Source organism: Thamnophis sirtalis, unplaced genomic scaffold (genome assembly GCF_051295495.1).
Source record: "Thamnophis sirtalis isolate CommonGarterSnake01/CBP01778 unplaced genomic scaffold, rThaSir2_p1.2 scaffold_7, whole genome shotgun sequence".
Lineage (NCBI taxonomy): Eukaryota > Metazoa > Chordata > Lepidosauria > Squamata > Natricidae > Thamnophis > Thamnophis sirtalis.
The window spans coordinates 36,982,493-37,004,509 of NW_028261387.1; the positions used below are offsets into that span (position 1 = coordinate 36,982,493).

At 42.1% G+C, this 22,017-nt stretch overlaps 1 protein-coding gene across 2 annotated transcripts in view; it reads left to right on the forward strand.

The window, feature by feature from the left end:
- Nucleotides 1–22,017, forward strand: part of MOB3C (MOB kinase activator 3C) — a 55,041-nt gene that overhangs the window by 31,620 nt on the left and 1,404 nt on the right. For both annotated transcript variants that reach the window (XM_087719714.1, XM_087719713.1), the window contains exon 3: nucleotides 13,107–13,309. In XM_087719714.1, the coding sequence (XP_087575840.1) occupies nucleotides 13,107–13,309 (203 nt within the window). The remainder of the gene's footprint in view (nucleotides 1–13,106; nucleotides 13,310–22,017) is intronic.

Below are 22,017 nucleotides of genomic sequence, written 5' to 3' on the forward strand. Positions count from 1 at the left end.
TCGTGTTTGTCTAAGCTGACCTTACATCTCTAGTGTTACATGAAACAAACATTATCTTATCAGATTTCTACCATGCTTCCTGATTGGGAGAAGGTTGTGATCTCCCTTCAGACAATTAGAGAATGCTATTCTTGTTTGTGAATGTCCTAATGAAAGCTTAGCTTGTTGCTTTTACCATATACAGCAAAATTGCTTTTCAGATTTCCATGTTTAACACAGTAGGAAAAATAATAGCTAAAAATAATTTTTCCTTTAATAAACTTGACTAACCATGCATGGTCATTTGGTTGCAATTGAAGAAAAATTCAGAACTCAGCAGGATATTAATTTAATATTTTTCAGTTTACAAAGTGTTGCTTTATGTTTTTTAATATTCTAATTTTAATAAGTTATATAAAGGAGCACAGAACTCTACCTATCCATCAGGATAATTTTCCAAAAACTCAATTGAATTCAATACTTTATTTGGACAATGTGATTGTGTTATTAGACACACAAGGAATTTGTCTCTGGTGCACAGGTTCTCAGTGTATATGCAAAGCAACATAATAATGATAATTCATCATTATAATAATACCAATAAGAGGGGAAACTAAAGAAGTAGGATAAATAATACTACAGCCATATTACATGGATAAATACATGGACATTAGATAGCACTATGAAAATTAGGCAAAGTGATGGTCTGAGGGAAAAAATATCCCTGTGTTTAGTTGTTTTAGCATGCAGTGCCCTACAGTGCCATCTCAAGAGGCAGGAATTGAAAGTTTATATCCAGGATGTGAGGGGCCTGCAGATATCTTCTCAGCCCTCCTTCTGCCCCAAGCAATTGATACAGGTGTTCTGTGGACGGCAGGCTGGTTGAAGAGTATGAGGCGAGTTTGGTATGGCACAGGGACATGCAGTCACTAGAGGCAAGGGAGGCAGGGCCTCACCAGTCTCCTCAGGAAAAAGAAAGAATTTTAAATAATTTTTTAAAAATAATTAAAGCCAAGATAGTTGCTACCAGATTCCAAGTCACAGTGGCTTGGTGTCTGCTTAGTGTTAACCAAAGCAGGAGGCGAGAGAACTCGGGGCCTCCTTTGCATAAGGAATTTTTCGCCTTCTAAAAGTTAAGAAAGAGTTAAAAGGCAAAAAAGTTCATATGCAAAAGAGGCACTAATTCTCCCGCCTCCTGATCTGGGAGCAGTGAATCATGTCTTCTTGTTGCAGTTGAGCATGCTTACGTTGGGCGGGTTATTTCGGAGGGCGCGCTTCAGAGGAGAGAGGAGTGGGGGAGAAGGAGGAGTTTCGCTCTTCACCCCTCTCCAACCTTCCCAGGGTCCAGATTCCCTTCGCTGCAAGCCTTGCCGTCTCTTGCATCCCAAAGGTGGGTGGGTGTGGGAGCTTTGGTGGCCCCAATTCTTCTCTGGGGGGGGGTGTCTCCTGGGGCTGCTGGCTAGATAGACTCCCGAGGAGCGACCCCTTCCCTCCTAGCCCCCCTGTGGGTGGCTGGAAACGTCCGCACATTTCAGTCAGCCATAAAATGCTTAGCCGGGGGTTTCCTTACAAGAGCCAGGCGGGAGAAGCCTTCGCTTCTTTCTTGTGGAGATGGGCATTTTGCATCGCGGGAGCTGCTAAGCGCCTTTGCTGCTACTTAAAACAGCTGCTGCCCCCACCACCACCCCTCCTTCGCCCAGCGGGGCGTTCCTGCCGCCTTGGGCCGCTTTGCCGCGTGGCAGCTGCTTCTACAAGGAGGCACTGGGCCAGGAACTGGAGGGGAGGCCTGCAGTGTGGCTTCCAAGTGATCCGCCGGCTTCTCCAGTTCCTGGCCCAGCGCCTCCTTGCAGAAGCAGCTGCCGTGCGGCAAAGCGGCCCAAGGCGGCAGGAACGCCCCGCCGGGCGAAGGAGGGGCGGTGGCGGTGGCAGCGGCTGCTTTAAGTGCTGCCTTGTCTCGCAGCCGGGGCCGCTCCAGACCGCCGGCCGCTGGCACGCGCTCCTGCGAGAGCCTCTGCGCAGTGCCGGGAGGCCGCGGAGAAGCTTCGCTCCGCTTCTCACTCAGCCTTCCCCCAGAGGTGATCCGGGACTTCCAGCGGCGGAGCCTGGAGAAGCAGCGGCCACAGGCCGGGGCAGCGGGCGGGCGGCGGCATCGGGGGCGGTGGGGCACTTTGCATCATGGGAGCCACCAAGCGCCTTTGCTGCAGACCCGGGAACTTGGTGGCTCCCGCGATGCAAATTCACCCCCCCACCCCCGAGGCTGACCGCTGCCCCACTGAGCTGCTTCGCAAAAGGATGCCCAGCTGAGCCTCACCAGGCATAAACCTCACCGCACGTCACTGGTATGGCAGGATAAGCCAGCAAGTGTAAGACTGAGTTTGAAAACAGCCCATGTCTGTATTGAGGCTGTTGAGAAAAATACTGAATAAAAAAAATTCCTAATACATCCCTCTAGGTGAGACAGTTCTGCAGCATTTGTGACTGCTCCATTCTAAGCAGTCCATTTCTTTCAGGCAAATGACCTAGAGTTGAGCAGAGCATGTGCACGCACACACACATGCACACACACACACTTGCCAGTGTGCATATAATACAAAGATAGTACTGTACTTCTTTGCACAGAATACAGATGAATTTTATGACTAGTGCTTGTAAACAGGTGGGAAGAATTCAGAGATGGTATTCTATTTTCTTCACTACTGGTTCGGTAGTGGGAGTGCTCCCCCCGTGTGCTCGCTTTGCTCACACATGGCACGCCTAGGCATGCATAGAACCTTCTGCACATGTGCAGAAGGTCCTTGATGACATCAGGGTGGGTGGACAGAGCCTCGTGCCGCTGCCACTATGGGTTCGCCGTGAACCGGTAGCATACCGCCTCTGGAACAATTTCAGAAGCCACCCTAGTCTGCATGCTTCCCTTACTTTGTTTCAGCTTTTAGTTGTGAGAGTAGTTAGGTAGAAAGCTGTGCAAGATGTATCTTTAATCACTGCATTAGGGTTTTAAAAAGAAGGGCAGAGGATTTTCATTAGAAGAGTTTCATTAGTAAGAAGCAATGATTTTCACTTATCTTTTTTCCTCGGTTGCCTTGATGCCAAAAAACCCCCAAGCCTCACTTACGGTAGCTTTAAGGCAAGCTAATGGGAGCTCTTCTTTTAGAGTTCTGACCAGAGGTGGTATTCTGCAGGTTCTGACTGGTTCTGGAGAATTTCTGGTAGCGGAAATTTTGAGTAGTTCGGAGAACCCGTAAATACCTCCTCTGACTGGCCTAGCCATGTATTTTCTGCCTCCTGAGTCCCAGCTGATCAGGAGGAAATGGGGATTTTGCAGTATCCTTCCCCCAGGAGTGGGGAGGGAATGGAGATTTTAAAGTAGCCTTCCCCTTCCCATGCCTACCAAGCCACACCCACCAAGCCATGCCATGCCCACCAAGCCACACACACAGAACTTGTAGTAGAAAATTTTGAATCCCACCACTGGTTCTGGCAGCTGATCAGAAAGGGCAGAGGAGGAAAAGATTTTCCCTGTATTGCTTTCCTAAAGAATCCATCTCCATGCTTGCTTTTAATTAAAAACCTGAATATTCATGCTTGAATTACACTGCCAAAATCTTAAAACACTCTAGCTAAAACGCACCACCATTTCAGTTTGATACTGCATAGCAATGGTGGGATTCAAATAATTTAACAACCGGTTCTCTGCCCTAATGACCAGTTGGGTAAGTGTGGCTCGGTCGTGTGGCCGTGGCCAACTCAATGTCACTTAAGTTTGCCTTAGTTGTTACAATGTAATAAGGGTTAACCAGAGAGGCAGTTTCTGTAAGCAGGGCAATAAAGATGAGGCTAGAAACAACACCAGAATGTTTCTTCCTGCCTTTCATACAGGATTAGTCCTGTAAAGTGGGGAAAAACACAAAAAGAGATTTCTTCCAACAACTGGTTCTCCGAACTGCTTAGAAAGTTAACAACCGGTTCTCCCGAATAGGTGCGAACTGGCTGAATCCCACCACTGCTGCATAGAGTTAACTTTTGAATCCCATGGTTTCTTTGTCTCTGCTTCATTGGTTACTTTATTACTGTATGACAGCCTGTATTTACAAGCAGATACTTTACTATCAAAAAACCAAAAGCTTGGTAGAACTTATAAGTACCGGTATATGGTATATGTAGCTATCCTACTTTTGTGTTTTAAAAAAAGATATTTCTCAATTACAAACCCAGGAGTTAAGATACGGTGAGGTAAAGTCTTTAGAAAACAGCACAAACCATAATTTTTATAACCAAGGCAATGCAGAGCAGCCTTTGAAAAGGCTTTTTATGTAAGCTAAAATTTGCTGGAAGGCTACATAGTTTTGGCTTGTCCCAAGATAATACGTGGCTGAATTGTTTGTGTAAACAATGCTTCAAAACAAGTACTTAACAACTCTCCTGTGCCATTTTAGCACATTTAACTTTCTAGCTATGCTACATTTCATTTTTAGAAAGCAACGTTTTAAACTTGTACTCTCAAGAGGAAAAGAAAAACTTGTTGGCACTATTCTCATAAGCCAGAGAATGTAGGATTTGCCTTTCCAAGCTATTTGTATATCCTTCAATGGACTCAATGGATTCAATGGACATCCTGAGTCTCAAACTAGCAAACATACTTGAACCTAAGTTGCAGTGAAAACAACATTGGTATATGGTCAATGTAAGGTTGTATATCATAAAAAGTAGAAAACTGGGTTAATTAATAAATCATCATTTACTAGAAGCGAGCAATATAACTGTATGTACAACAATTTTCATATCGGCAAACTTAGACAGCAATTAAACTCCAAATAACCTGGCAATAGCATTTGAGAATTTCTTGTAAGTTACACAACTGAGTCTCCTGAGTACTGTTATACAGCATTCTCTGCCAGAACAGTTGGCTGCCAGGAAGCAAGGTAGTAAGCCTTGAATTTGCCACAGGGCAGAGATAAGGAAATTCAGTGTTTTACTGCAATTAGCTGGAACAAAACAGCTCTTGAAAAGTGTTTTTGCAGTACCTTTGAGGATAGACAAAGAGACATTGAAACCAGTAAGCCACCAATCAGATAACAAACCCACTGAAGAAGCAATAAATGAGGTCAAAATAAATCTAAGATAAAAAACCACAGCAATGCAGGATAGTCACAGGGAAGAGCTAAATTTCTGATAAGTTATTCTCAACAATGTCTGAAGGGACAGCATGGTTAGATAAGCCATGCTGAACTTCTCTTTCATCAAATAGTAGCTGCAGCGTCTGTTCTTCTGTTAGTAGGCCCCAGGTTAGCCACCCAGATCTGCAAACTTCAGCCATGTGATCCTGAGAGATTATCACTGATATGGGAGGGGTCCTGTCTGTGGACTTGCTGGCTCTGTTAAAGACAGAGTAAGATCACTGGCTCTGTATTGCTGGAATCTCTAATGACAGGATTGCTACCTCTTGATGCTTCTGATACTACTTTCTTCGTAAATTAGATAAATCCTAATAATGCAAGAAGGCAAGGCTAGAACTCATCGTCTCCCAATTTCTAGCCCAATGCCTTCATTACTACACCAGACCGGCTCGCAACTATAGGTGTAGTCAGTGGTGGGTTTCAAAAGTTTTTAGAACCTTTTCTGTAGGTGTGGCCTGCTTTGTGGGAGTGGCTTGCTGGCCATGTAACTGGGTGGGAGTGGCTTGCCAGCCATGTGACTCAGTGGCAGTGTCTTGGCAGTCATGTGACTGGGTGGGCATGGCCAACTTGTAAAATGTGGTGAAACTCACTTAACAATTCTCTTGCTTAGCAACCAAAATGTTAGCTCCGAAACTCTGGCATTTGAAGCATGCAAGTCTTAAAGCTGTCAAGGTACAAGACCCTTGCACCCCTAACCCTTTAGAAACAAAACCCCAGGGATGTTCAAACTTGACAGCTTTAAGACTTTAAGGTTTAGATAGGACTCTTAGAGGCGGGCGGGGCGATTGGTGAGCCAGCCAATCAGTGAGTGGCAGGCGAGGCAAGCATGGTGCGGATGGGTGGGGGAAGGGAGCTGGAACAGGTTCTAAATGGCACGGTAGATTTGTGGAACCTCTTCTATAGAAGAGGTTAGAACTGGCAGGAACCCACCCCTGGGTATAGTCTTGATTTAAGAAGGCATGTCAACTGACAAGGCAGTTGACAAATTATGTGTTAATGTATTCAGAAACAGAATTATCAGATTAAAATTGTATAGATAGTCCTCAATTTACAATTGAGCCTAAAATTTCTGTTATTAAGCGAGACAGCTGTTAAGTGAATTTTGCCCCACTTTACGACCTTTCTTGCCATACTTGTTGTTAACTGAATCACTGGCGTTGTTAAATTAATAACAGAATTGTTAAATGAATCTGGCGTCCCCATTGACTTTGCTAAATAAACTGTTGTTAAGTCGAGGACTACCTGTATTACAGCATTAGATGGCAGTAAAGAGATACAGAAAGTTCTAAATGTTCTGTCACCTGGTGGGCATCTTATGCTTCATAGCTCTATTTTGAAAGAATGTGTTTAACTATTTGATTAACTGTATCATCAAAGCCCATAAAATGGTAATGGTATCTCCCGCAGGTATAAAAATGTACTTTGTACTATGAAACACTCCCTCCACCCCGCTATCTTCAAAATATTTGCAAATTGAGACTGCATACTAAAAAGCAGAGACATCACCCTGCCAACAAAAGTGTGTATAGTCAAGGCTATGGTTTTCCCAATTGCAATGGATGGCTGTGAAAGTTCGACCATGCTGAGTGCCATAGAAGTGAGACCTTTGAACTATGGTGCTGGAGAAGACTCTGTGAGTCCCTTGGACTGCAAGGTGATCAAACCGGTCAGTCCTAGAGGAGATCATCCCTGAGTGCTCTTTAGAAGGCCAGATCCTGAAGATGAAACTCAAATACTTTGGCCACCTAATGAGAAGGAAGGATGCACTGGAGAAGCTGGGAAGGATTGAGGGCAAAAGAAGAAAGAGACGACAGAGAATGAGGTGGCTGGATGGAGTCACCGAAGCAGTAGGCTTGAGCTTAAATGGACTCCAGAGGATGGTAGAGGACAGGAAGGTCTGGAGGGATGTTGTCCATGGGGTCACAATGGGTCAGGCACGACTTCACAACTAACAACAACAACAAAGATGAATCACTCTAATGATTTTTAACCTCTACCACTCATAAACTTTACAATTACAGTGAAAGACATAAACAAAATGATGCTTGAAGTATAAGCTACAATCCCTGTGATTTCCAGGTAAAACTAAATCTAGGTGGGCAAAATCCTTCTGCATGACACCTTTACCTCTATTGATCATCATGGGTCTTGTTCTGACCCCCACCTTGTTCGTTCAGAAACGACAGCCAAACAAAGCTTGCAAAGGAATGTTTTTATCAGTCCCAGCTCAGGCTGGCTGCAAGCCCAAAATAAACACGGATAAAAGGCTCTGGCAAAAGTCTTCACTCAAACTAATACAAAACAGAATTACATAAATCAACACACTTATCCAAGTGCTTCTTCTCGATGATTGCAAACAGAGACTTGACCAGAACAGGAATGGAATGGAAGGAACAAACGTTGCCTTCTGCAACTAGAGCGTGGCACCATCAGTCTTTTATCTGCAGGAGGAGATCCTTAACGAGCCACAGCTGCTTGTTATCCTCTCCTGTGAGCATCCTGAAACCACTCACAGGAGGTTTCTGTGTCAGAGTCTGATAGCAGCTCCAAAGGCTCCTACCGAGCGACAACACTATCCCTCACCGCAGGGCCCTTCCCTCGGGTCTGACGGTCTGGATGCGGTCGGGATGGGTTGTCCGTATGATAAGCTCGCAATCATCTCCTGTGTTTCCTCCTTTGTTCCTTACGCTGAGTAACCCTCAGCATTTATGCCTCCTTATATAACTCCCAAATACCTTCAGGAACATTCCCCTTGATCCAATGCTCCCCCGGTATCCGGTGGCCACTACGTCTCTTCCCGCCCTGCATGGCGTCGACACCCCGTCCAGGGTCCTCCACCTTCTCCAAGGCCGACCCACCAGCCCCCATACTGTTGGATTCTGGCGGCAGCTCCAATGGCTCCTGCCGGGCCCTAACACCCTGTCCAGGGTTCTCCATCTCCTCCAAGGCCAACCCACCAGCCACCATACTGTCAGATTCTGGCAACAACTCTAACACCTCCTGCCGGGCCCTAACACCCTGTCCAGGGTCCTCCACCTCCTCCAAGGCCAACTCATAAGACCCCTTGCCATTGGAGTCTGGCAGCAGCTCCAACAACTCCTGCCAGCCCACAACACTATCCCCCACTGCAGGGCCCATCTCCCGGTTCCGACACTCAGGATGCGGCCCAGAAGGGTGGGTGACGGCCTTCACGGAACACAGTCCAAGACACTGGTGCCCCGCTGGGATCCTAGAAATGAAGTCCTGTGCTGCGGGGACTGGGGTCGGCAAGGGCTTAATCTTGGAGAAGCCCTCCTCGTAGACCTGGCCCATTGGCACTGGACACATGACTCCACGCACTTCCGCACGTCATTTCTTAAGTGGAGCCACCAAAACTTACGGGATACCAAGCGCAATGTCCGGAAAAAACCCCAATCTCTCGCTGCAGAAGTGCCATGAACCTGAGAGAGCACCTGTCTATGGATGTGCCCTGTGGGAACATAGAGCCGGCCCCGATATTTCAAAAGATCCCCCTCCAAAGTCCACGGGGAAGCCGGCCCTACTTCCGCCTTTCGTCGGTCCACCCATTCGTCACCCGGGTGTGCATCCCATATCAGAGACTGTATGCTCACGGGATGATAAACTGCAGCGCAGGATGCGATGGGTAGAACAGTCCGGGGTGGAAGCAAGTTCACAGGATCAGAGTTCTCCTATTTCCTAGGCAGGGCATCCGCCCTTGGATTCCACACACCACGAACGCATGCTACATTGTGCGAGCGGTGTATCAAAGCCGCACAAACGTGCCAGTTGTCTGACACGATAGTTCGTTGCTGAGGGATGGCCGCAGTCTGCGCAACCCTTCTATTCTTCTTGGGGCAACTCCACGCCAGGTATCCAGGATCCCCACAGTAGAAACACAACCCCTCAGTACGTCATCTGTCCATCTCTGTACGTGACACTCGAGGTCTGACAGCACCCAACTCCATGGGCTCCTCCCATTCCACTGCAGTCTCTTGATGAACTGGCACGCTAGTGGTCTCCTGGAATGCATGCCTCCGCCTCCGCCTCTGCAGCCAGGCGTCTATCCGGAGGCACAAGTGGACCAACGCGTCGAACGTTGGTGGCCTGTCCACCCTCACCAGTTCATCTTGCAAGGCATCAGACAACCCGTCTTGGAAAGTGTCCATCAGAGCTGGTTCATTCCATGCTGAATCCTGGCTACGCAGCCTGAATTCACTCACATAGTCTTGCAATGAACCACTCCCCTGCTGCAGTGACTTAAGACGTCTGGTTGCTGTTCCCCCTTAATAGGATCCTCAAACATAAGCTTAAAGTATTGACAAAAACCCTGGAAATCATCCAACAAGGGCTAGGCTGAGTTAACAAGGGGGTAGCCCAACGGGCAGCTGTGCCTGAGAGCAAACTAATAATAAATCACATCTTCGTCTGGTCAGTGGGAAAGTCTCCGCTCTCAAACTCAGGAACAGCTGGCATTGTCCCAGAAATGCGGCAAACATGGCCTGATTTCCATCAAATTTATCCGGCATAGCCACTGGGCACTTCCTCCTTGGCTGAGGGTGGCGGGTATACAGATCTATGCAGCTGAGAAATTTGATCAGCCAATACTGGCATTCTCAGCGTAAAGCTGCTCCATAATTATATGAATGGAGGTTTGTCTGGGCAAAAGTCAAACTATTCTGACCCCCACCTTGTTCATTCAGAAACGACAACCAAACAAAGCTTGCAAAGGAATGTTTTTATCAGTCCTGGCTCGGGCTGGCTGCAAGCCCAAAATAAACACAGATAAAAGGCTCTGGCAAAAGTCTTCACTCAAACTAATACAAAACAGAATTACATAAATCAACACACTTATCCAAGTGCTTCTTCTCGATGATTGCAAACAAACAGAGACTTGACCAGAACAGGAACGGAACGGAACGGAAGGAACGAACGTTGATTTCTGCAACTAGAGCGTGGCACCATCAGTCTTTTATCTGCAGGAGGAGATCCTTAATGAGCCACAGCTGTTTGTTATCCTCTCCTGTGAGCATCCTGAAACCACTCACAGGAGGTTTCTGTGTCAGAGTCTGATAGCAGCTCCAAAGGCTCCTACCAAGCCACAACAGGTCTATATGGGCAAAAGTTTTGATTGCATAAAAAGATGGCTTCATTTATTCTTGAAGTATTGGGAGGTAACTGTCCAACACACTGTAGTTGTTCAGTCACTAAGCTAAGCCGATTTTTGCAACCCCATGGGTTGCAACACACCAGGCCTCTCTGTCCTCCACTGTCCCCTGGAGTTTGCCCCAAAGTCCACTGCACACTGATCTAGATAACTTCATATTCTTACATAGCTGTAATATGACAGTAATAAGGTTTATGATGTCAAGGTGCTTGTGGAACATTTATTCTGGTTAGCCAAACAATTGCTACAATAGAAGCAGACCTTTCTCAAAGCATCCACTTTGTCACTGACATTACTGAAATTTTAGCACTGATTGTGAAGGAGGTGCAAACAGAATGCCACAACTGGTAGTTCACCAAAGCTTTTACTTGGCCACATTTGGTTACGAGGTAACTAAGACACTAAGGTGATCAGATTTTCAGATTGACCGGGGGGGGGGGCTTGATTAAAATTTTTATACGGAGCAACCAAAATTTTCATACAACGCAAAAATAGTATTGTAATATTTTTTTTATTTCAACATAACTACAATTTACAAATATAAATTGTAACTGTTGCCAAACATCAAAATTTTGATCATGTGACCATGAGGATGCGGCAACGGTCGCTAAGTGTGAAAATGGTCGCTAAGTGTGAAAAATGGTCATCAGTCACTTTTTTCAATGCCATTGTAACTTTGGTCACTAAGCCCATTATACCACCTTTCTTGCCACAGTTCTTAAGTGAATAACTGCAGCTGATAAGTTAGTAACATAAGTGAATCTGGTTTCCCCATTTGACTTTGTCAAAAGGTGATTATATGACACCAGGACACTGAAATCATCATAAATATCAATCTGTTGCCAAACTTCAAAATTTTGATCGCGTGACCATGAGGATGCTGCAATAGTCACTAAGTGTGAAAATGGTCGCTAAATGTGAAAAATGGTCATCAGTCATTTTTTCAATGCCATTGTAACTTTGGTCACTATACCACCTTTCTTGCCACACTTCTTAAGTGAATAACTGCAGCTGGTATTTTGTATTTTGGATAGAATCTTTTTTAAAATAGTCTAAGACAATTTAAAAAAAGATTCTATCCAAAATACAAAATACCAGCTGCAGTTATTCACTTAAGAACTGTGGCAAGAAAGGTGATATAATGGGCTTAGTGACCAAAGTTACAATGGCATTGAAAAAAGTGACTGATGACCATTTTTCACACTTAGCGACCATTTTCACACTTAGCGACTATTGCAGCATCCTCATGGTCACGCGATCAAAATTTTGAAGTTTGGCAACAGATTGATATTTATTATGATTTCAGTGTCCTGGGGTCATATAATCACCTTTTGACAAAGTCAAATGGGGAAACCAGATTCACTTATGTTACTAACTTATCAGCTGCAGTTATTCACTTAAGAACTGTGGCAAGAAAGGTGGTATAATGGGCTTAGTGACCAAAGCTACAATGGCATTGAAAAAAGTGACTGATGACCATTTTTCACACTTAGCGACCATTTTCACACTTAGCGACCGTTGCAGCATCCTCATGGTCACGTGATCAAAATTTTGATGTTTGGCAATAGTTACAATTTATATTTGTAAATTGTAGTTATATTGAAATAAAAAAAATATTACAATACTATTTTTGCGTTGTATGAAAAATTTTGTTGCTCCGTATAAAATTTTTAATCAAGCCCCTACCCCCAGTCAAAGGTGTCCCTCTTTACTGAAAATCTGGTCACCTTGCTTTTTAGGATGCTGTCTAGATTTGCCATAGCTTTCTTCCCCAGGAGCAAGCATTTTTTAATTCCTTGGAATTGGGTATGTCTAGTTTAATGAAAAGAAGGACCGAGGTATTGTATTGTGGTTGCTGCAATTAATATACTTAATAACTCCATTTTTATTCTTTATTTTTTAATAATAATTTTCATAACAGTTGCTCCTGTTTTTGTAATTACTGTTTTATATTATTATTTTAGTGGATTGTTGTCACCCCTGAGAGTCATTTCTATTGAGATGTACACATTTGAACAATAAATGTATTTATTTTCATATTTAAGGAAAGGCATCATCTATAAACTAAGCAAAGATGTAGCTTCCAAGATGTGCCCTTGGGATCTTGAAGTTGGTGGGAATCTACTCAGAGATTAATTGAGGAAAGCTTAATAACAGGGAGTTCTTAACTTAAATCCACACAGAATAAAACTATTTTAATAAATCCTATGCACAATAAATAAAATATTATTTTAAAATACATTAAAAAATAAAAGAAAAAAACCCACTTAGCAGCAGGCTTGCACTCCAAGTAAACCCAGAATGATGTAGATGTTAATACAAAGAACTGAGCAAATTGAAAAGGTGAAATTAGTCAGGGAAAAATGCCACCATTTTTCAGAGCAGTCCTCCAACCTCCGTGCCCCTCCCCTCCGGAAAATCCAGGAAGTAACCTCTCTAGCCATTTCGTGCAGCTCTATGGTACTAGATCATTTTTTTCTTATAAAATGAGGTAAAAAAGGGGCGCGCAGGGGGGGGAGGTCCGTTTTGTTGCTTTAACGTTTTAATATCTTCAATGAAAGTACTGAGACAGAGAGAGGGATTAGACAGGGTGTCTTTTGTCTTGCCCCGGTTAGGATTTCTTAAGCAAATCCACTGGGCTTTCAACATGAAGCCAGAAAATGATCGGGACTTTTTTAAAACGCAGTGGGAAACGGGAAAAATTGTTATAAAGCGTGATTGTCACGCTGAAATCGGGATGTCTGGTCACCTTATAAGAAACTCTTGTTTGTTTGTCTGTTTTGCAGGTGTTCCTTTCCCCAAGAATTTCCAGCAGGTCTGCACAAAGATCCTAACACGCCTATTCAGGGTTTTCGTTCATGTTTATATCCATCACTTTGACAGCATCATCAGTATTGGTGCTGAAGCTCATGTCAACACTTGCTACAAGCACTTTTACTACTTCATCAATGAATTCAGTTTGGTTGATCAAAGAGAATTAGAACCACTGGTAAGAAACATCCTATCATCCTTCTTGCTTCTAAACCAAGGATGTCAAACTCAATTTCATTGAGGGCCACATCAGGGTTGTGTTTGACCTTGGGGGCCTGGGTCGGTGTGGCTGGGGGCCTGGGTGGGTGTGGTTGAGGGCCCTGGATGGGGCGTGGTTTGACATCATGTGGATGGGGCACCTATAGTGGCCTGGGCAGAGCTGGAGAGGGATCCATTGTCTCCAGCAGAGGAAGACGAGACCTAGCCTCCAGAGGACCCTTGCCGTATGCTGGTGGCCAAGTGCAAAGGCAGGACTTTCCTTCCTTCCTTCCTTCCTTCCTTCCTTCCTTCCTTCCTTCCTTCCTTCCTTCCTTCCTTCCTTCCCTTCTATTCCTTTTCCTTTCCTCTTCATTCTCCCTTCTTCTTCCTTCCCCTCTTTCCTTCTTTTTCCTTCCTTGCTCTCTTCCTATCTTTTTCTTTGTCTTTCCTCTTTCCCTTTCTTGTCCCTTCTTGGATGCTCAAATGCATTCTCCTTTTGTTTGTTTTTTCCTTTTAGTTTGTTTTGCTAGCCCTCTGCCAATGAAAATGGAGCCCTCCCAAGCTCCATTTTCACTGGCAGAAGCAACGCAGGCCAGTCCTTTGCGGTTTCCAGGACAGCCCCATAGGCCACAACTAAGCACCCCAGAGACCAGATCCAGCACCCTGGCCTTGAGTTTGACACCCTCTTTCCAAACAGTAAAGATTTCCTTTGGATGAAAGAATGCTGGAAAGAGCAGTTGTGCAGAAATAACACAGGGATCCTTTAGCTTATTGCTTTACAAGTTCCTAGTGATTAAGTCATGCACAATTAATCTACATAGACTCATGGTTTTTATGTTGCAAAGCCAAGGAAATAAATTAGGGAGACATTTGGGATGACGGTGGATAAGAACATACTTTTGAAACAAAACAAACTGATCCACAATAAAACAAAGACACCACCAAATCAGAAATCTCATCTACGCAACAACAACCTGCAACTCTAATTGAGTACCACCAAGGCATCTGTATTCCTATGTATTTTTTGTGGAGGGAACAGGGACTTAATACGTTTCATTTTGCTTTAGAATTACATATAGGTAATTCAAGAACTGCACTAAAACTTCCCAGTTGTGTAGTTCCTAGGTGCCTTAAGTAATGCATGTGTGATAAGTCACAGGAGTAAAAAAAAATATCCCCCTCAAGGTTCCATGCAGTGCGGCTTCACTTTTTATTTGTTAATGATTAGATTTATATGGTGTTTTTCATCCAAAAGCTCAAGGCAGCTTACAAAGGAACCTCTTTAATTTTATCCTCACAACATCAACCCTGTGTAATAGATTTAAAGAGAGTGACATCCCTCTGTTTAGAGGTAACCCAACAACTTGACATCTTATGCTTAACCATGCATTTTAAAACATTGTTTGTTGACTAAACCAAATTTGCTTAGCTTCACCCAGTGCAGGAGCCAAAAACCATATCTTATGAACTTATGAATTGCTGAGTTCATTTATTGCACTAAGTTGTAATATGATTTTTTAAGGTTTTCAATTTAGCAAGATGTGTGAGCCTGGCTGCTTCAAAATGGATTGTTTCACCTGAAATCTATTTTTTTTTCTGATGAGGCATTTGCTGTTTGGGAGCAGTTTTGTAGATGAGGATATATATGCAGTGTTTCACATACATCAGAATAATTGCTGATCTTAAAAGGCAATTAAAACACAGGAAACCAATGAAGGTGGGAAGAAGGGGGAAAAAAAACCTGTAATAACTTCCCTCCTTCCTGCTGTTTCCCTTAAGGCATAATAAGAGGAAGTTTCTCCACAAATACCCTTGTAAAGTGGCAGTAACCTGTGCTCAGTATTGTTGGCTGGCCAAATGAGAATTGTTTTTTGTTCTTTGTACCATATTGTTCAAGCAATGGATTTTAAACAATTCTTGACACATGAATTTGTTCTTTTGGTGATAAGATATGCACGGCTGCATCATGGCTTTAATTCCTCCTGCTTGTTCTCAGATTCAAAGTGAAATGTGATTCACAATATATCCATTGGCATCCATTCCTAAGCCCAGGGATACTGACATGATGAAGTGTGTGTCATGACATCATTGTGCAAGCTCAGCCCTTTTTGTATTTGCGATGTGATCACATACAAGAATTAAAGGAACACAATTCACCTCAAGACATTGTGATGAACATTGTATTGCTTGTTGTAGAGGAATGCTTAAATAACCTTGGAGTAGCAAAGATGAAATAAAAGATAACTCAGCTCTGGGGAAGGGAAGGTGTGAAAAAGAAACTCAAAATAATCCTGCCTTGAGCTTGATCGATGTTAAGACTATGCACAGAGAAAGTCTGGCAAGCTTTCACTTAGAATAAAGGTAAAAGTAAAAGGTTCCACTGTCCAGTAGTTTCTGACTCTAGGCGATGTTCATTTCCATTTCTTAGCCAAGGGTACAAGTGTTGTCTGAAGACATTTCCATGGTCATGTGGCTAAAGCACATGGAATGCTTCCCTCTGAAGTGGTACCTATTTATCTAGTTGCATTTGCATGTTTTCAAACTGTTAGGTAGGCAGGAGCTGGGGCAAATAACAAGACTTCACCCCATCGCAAGCCACTCATGTCTTGAACCCAGGCTGTCGGCTCTAGCATCTTTAACCACTGAGCCACTGTGCCCCCTTCAGTTAGTATATCCTACTTGAATTAGTAACATTCATGTAATCTTTGAATTGTTTCTAGCCTGGTTTATCTCAATGGGGTGCCTTCACCCTGAAGATCTTATGAGGATATCTGCTATAACACTGACAATAATACAACTTCAATATTGCAGTTGCAAAGCTCATTCCTTCTCTAAGATTATGGGGTGCAAGGTTACTGAAATACCTATAGCTAACATCAGCTTAAATGCTTTGACAAGAATAATACAATACAATACAATACAATACAATACAATACAATAGCAGAGTTGGAAGGGACCTTGGAGGTCTTCTAGTCCAACCCCCTGCCTAGACAGGAAACTGTACACCGTTTCAGACAAATGGCTATCTAACATCTTCTTAAAGACTTCCAGTGTTGGGGCATTCACAACTTCTGGAGGCAAGCTGTTCCACTGATTAATTGTTCTAACTATGCTTCTTGTTATTTCCACCCATTGCTTCTTGTTTCCTCCTATAAAGATAAGCAACAAAAAGAACGAAAGAAAGAAGCAAATTCAGATATTGCCACCAAATTAATTCTGTTTCTGACAGAAGTCTCTAATATTGGGAAAAATCTATGTCCTCCACTCTAACTCTGTTCGTCTTCTTACTTTGTTAGAAAAGAGGAAATAGTGGGAAAAATATGGATTGGGGGGAAAAAACTTCTCTGGTAGAGAGAAGTTCCCTGAGGATGGGCTCCAGCATGAGTCTGAAAGCTCAGAAGAGTAAACCTCTGGTCCGGTGACTGACTCAGATTGGATCCTGAAAATATATATATTCCTAAGTAGCATTCCTGCTTTACATGTTTGAAAGTTGCCTTGTGGTGAGATAGCAGCAAACAAAATTTAAAAATAAACAAATAAAATAAAAAATAAAGAGCAGGAGGGAAAAATCCATTCTGTGTAAATAAAGGAGGAGGCAGGAAAGAAAAATCAATTTTGTATAATGGGTACAGTTAAGTTATTACACAGGCATTAAAGCTATCTGCTGATTGTCTCTCTAACCATCCCTTCTTGACCTCTTTTTTTGCACCAGTAACTGGAAGAATTGGGTGACAGTCCTGATTGTGTACTAAATTACTTCTTAGGAAGGAAACACATTGAATACACTGGACTTCCTTCCAAGTAAATGTAGAATTGTGCTATAAATGTTTTCTTTGGGAATTGGTTTCAGGTTTGAATAGTAATTTAGAAACAAGAGTGGACCCTTCTTTTCTGATTATTTTACATAAACTTATATATGGAGCTTATGTAGAATAAAGAGCATCACTTTATGGCTGGTATTGTAGCACTTCCAGGAAGGTATGAAGATCCAGTGATGACATCTCTTTTCACTTCACATGATGCTGTAGCTGGAGGCTTGTGAAAGTGAGGAATGCTAATTTTCCCCTCTATTTTTTATCGAGTGGGGAAGAGGTGTCCACTGCAGTGAAAACAATTTCTGAAATAGCTTGGTTTTATTTTCTTGTGCTTGAAGTGGGGGGGAATCCAAATTTCTTACCTCTCTTCTAGTCACTTTCTCAAGCTCACCGGGCTACAATGGATGATAGAATCAACACACATTCATTCTGAGATATTATCAGGAGTCTTCCAGAGAATTCTCAATTGAGAATTGAAAAAGAAATAAACAGTGCACATGCTTTTAAAAGGGGGTTTTGAGGCAAATTTTTCCAGGTGTAAGGTCGGGACAATAAGTTACTGGCTGAAAATCGAATTTGATGGCTGCTAACCAAATCAAAGCAACACAGGTAGAAGTATGGCTGGGATTCTAGAGTGAATGTCTATAGGTTCTGAGCATTCTTTCCCAAAAGCCCTCTGGGTTTATACATCCTGGCCTCACCTCCTAGCCTGATAGGAGATAATTACTGCTGTCACCAACTATCTTCCATGGAACACCTCAACTTCTGTCCTTCATCTATCCAATCTGTGAAAGATAAGATTCTTACAATTTGTTTTTCCCTTTAGTTTAGAATAGAATAGAATAGAATTCTTTATTGGCTAGGTGTGATTGGGCACACAAGGAATTTGTCTCCATTACATAAACTCTTATTTTACATACAATCAACAGAGTGATAAATCACAGATCAAAATCATAAAATACAATCATAATTCATAAGATATAAACAATTGATAAATCATAATATACCAATAGGACCCTGTTCCCCCCAAAATAAGACCTCCCCCCCAATTGGGCTTTTGAGCACATGTGCTCAAATAAGCCCTCCCTGAAAATATTACAACACAGCAACAGCCATAAGGTGACCACGCTCACCACCTTCTGCACCTCAAAAATAATAAGACCTCCCTGAAAATAAGGCCAAGCACTTATTTTCGGGGGGAAACACGGGAGTGGGTAGTAGGAAAGATGACAAGGGTAATAGTTATATAGCCTACTACATGGGTAAAAATCCTTAGGCATAAGATGCAGTGAGAATTAGGTGTTTAGCAGAGTGATGGCATTGGGGGAAGAAACTATCTTTGTGTCTTACTTGTTTTGGCATGTAATGCCTATAGTGGCGTCTTGAGGGGAGAAGTTGAAACAGTTTATGTCCAGGATATGAGGGGTCTGTAGATGAGTGTTTGTTTATTTCTTTGTTTGTTTGCAGGTTGTGAATAATTCTCATTTCTCTCACAGGTAAAACTGGAAAAAATAAAGAGACATTGTAATACAACCTCTTGGTGTTGTGACATAAAGATGTGTAGTTAAAGGTTTCAGTTCTTCCTCCCTTCACTGGAAGATAAATTCATTTCATAGGAGATAAATAAAATCAAATGTAATATTTTAAAAAGGAACTCAAAATATAGATAATAAAACAGTGATTGTCTTCTATAATTAAGGATGTAGATTTTAAGCACATAGAAAGAAGAGAAATCTTTGGGAAAATAGTCTTAAATTATACAGAATGTTATACTTGCTCAGAAAAATAGAATTAAGAGAAAAAGAAGCTTGAAACAAAACCTCATTCAATATTTTTCTAAAGTTTTTACCAATTACTTAGAGATAACTTAATCCCTAAGCAAAGTCTTATTTCTTTTTATTCTGGACCTCTTCTGATTTATTAGTGTAATGCCAGTCATTTATCAGAGATGCTGAGGTATCAGGTACAGGAACTTCTCCTCTCTCCCCTGGAGATTTCCATCTCTCTTTAAAAGGTTGAAATCTAAAAATAGCAAATAGGGATGGTTAAATGCAAATGAAGACTGGCAGGGATGTTATAGTATTGTGAATGCAGGCTGACTATTTGTAACAACACATACCCTCCCTCCCTCCCTTCCTCTTTTGCAAATCAAACAGATGGAACTCAGTAATGAAGTAGGTTGAGTAGGCTCTATTTTATAAATGGGAAAAGGGCTGAGACACAGAATCCTCCTCAAGCATCCGCAGATGCGCTAAATATGTTTCTTCCATATTTAAAACAAGATATGGCACTTTATCCAATATGTTTGCCAGCATTATGCGAAAGTTCATATCTTTGCAGAAGTGTTTGTTTTTCCTTACTCTTTGCATGTGCAGCTTTGGGATAATTTACTTTTTCACTTGGTAGTATAAAATGAATCACTTAATTATCTCCATCTAGGACTAATTTTGGAGATGCATCTCCCAGGAAAGCAATAATTTGTTTTACTGGGGCAAAAAAGATTTTAGTTACAATAATAATGCCAACAAATACAGCAATCCCGGAAATACACAGGTTGCTATGGGAATTGTTTCCCCCCCATAATCAAAGTTGTCTGACACAGAGATGTGTCACTGTTTGTGTCAAGAAGAAACATTGAAGAAAATAAACCAGTGTGATATAAAAGGGACAGTCAGAAGAAGGAAGGAACAAAAAAAGAAGGAAGGAGAAGGAGAGAAGAGAAAAGAATAAGAAAATGGAATTCAATTTGTGGCAATAAATATAATTTTTAACATGAGCATAAAGGTTTTCTCAGAAGTACCATATTTTTCGGAGTATAAGACGCACCTTCCCCCCTAAAAGAGGGTGAAAATTTGGGTGCGTCTTATACACCGAATGTAGCCCCACCCACCAGCCCCCACCCTTTGGCCTCTGCCTCCCAGCAATTTACCTCTTTGCAGCAAACGGGCTTGCAGAAGCTTCAAAAAGCGATAGCAATCCCTGCAGCCTCTAAGAACTGATGATGGGAGAAATTGAAAGTGAAACTTGCTGTTTGCTCCACATGGCAAATTTCTGGGAGGCAGATTTTTTTTTTCTTGTGCTAATCCGGCTGTTTCCTGCAAGGAGGTAAGTTAACAACTATAAATGCCTATAGAATGTTCAAATTATTAGACTTATTTTTTTAAAGACTGCTTTATTATTGATCTAGACAACGTAACAAAATGAAGAAGCTTTTTAAAATAAATGCTTGATCTGAAGAGGCCCAGTGCTATTGTTTTAAAAAGTGCTATTCTTTTAAATAGCAGAGAATAACTATACTTCCAGAAAGCACATAAATTTTAACAGCATCTGTACAAGTATAGTCTGAAATATAACACTACAAACAGTGTATATTGTCTGTACTGTTTGTTGCAAGGAGGGAAATTGTTGGGAGGCAGACAGATATTTTCCCCTTGTTTTCCTCCCCAAAATCTAGGTGCGTCTTATGCTCCAAAAAATACAGGTAGCTGAATTCCCAGGCTCACCTTTAGTTAAACTTATACATCTACTCTTTAAATGTGTGAATACTCATTTCTCCAATTTAGTTCAATCAATCAAACTGAAGGTTCAATTGTTTAGTTGGATTACTTTAGACCTGTTAATGAGGATAAGTCTAGCTCTCTGTATTTACTCACTACTGAGCATCAAAACTGTAGATTTGTAGATAACCCTCTTTCCTTTGCTGGCAAGCTCCTTTTGCTTCTATTATGGTATTGTACAATATATGATAAAAATGCAGGGCTGACCTTTATTTAGATATAATAAACTGCTTAAACATAGGCTATTGTAATTGCAATCACAATGGCAACTCCAAAACTTTTTACTTACTTGAAATAATTTCATCTGACTTGTTTGCATTGGGGTGGATTCCTGTACCAGTTGGTACCAGTTCACTGCGCGCATTGTGAGCAATTCGCTTGTGCACACTGACTGCACATTGCTCACGCATGCACAGTTGATGAAAAATTATTCTGTGCTTGTGCAGAAACATGCCAGAAATGGCAGAAGAGACCGGGGAATTGGTTCAGGAGTGTGGCCATCCTGGGTCGCTACCGGTTCTGTGACCCAAGGCAAATCATCACTACCAGTTCGGCCGAACTGGGCCAAACAGGGAGCAACCCACCTCTGGTTCGCATGTCAGTTATTAGATCAGAGTAGTCCAGCGTTGGCAATTTTAAGATTTGTGAACTTCAACTCCCAGAATTCTCCAGCCAGAAGTCATAAAGTTGCCAAGATTGGACATCTCTGTATTCCTTGGAGAAAGATTATTAGAAGAAGGGAACCTGGGAATTGGCTCTAACTTAATTTGCCTGGTAACATTGATTATGAAAATATATTTGTATGCTCTGATTATTCTCATTGCCTTCAGGAAAGCTGTTAAAACCTGGCTATTCCGGCAGGCCTGGGGCTGTTGACCTCATTGTTGAGGTCCAGCCCCGATTAGAACGAATGCATGTGTTGTGATTTTAAATCTGTCTTTTTCTTATTTTTTTTCTTCCTCTTCTTCTTTTTTGTAAGCCGCCCGGAGTCCTTCGGGATTGGGCGGCATATAAATTTTAATAATAAATAAATAAAACACTAGAGTATCTCTTATTTGGTAAAAGAAAAAAGAAATCATGATACACCTGAATGTTTAAAAATTATAAATTTGTAGATGTTAATGACATAAGAAAGATGTTAAAATTTGGATGTACTTTAAGGAATGGCTGTACACCTATTTTAACATAAGGAAGACTTCATACATAATTGACAACTGAAAGCTTGCATTATTGTTCCTTTATATTACCTAACCGACATGTATTATTTGCCTACACAAGACTATTTTTCTAAAAGTTGGTTTAGGGTTTCTTTCAAA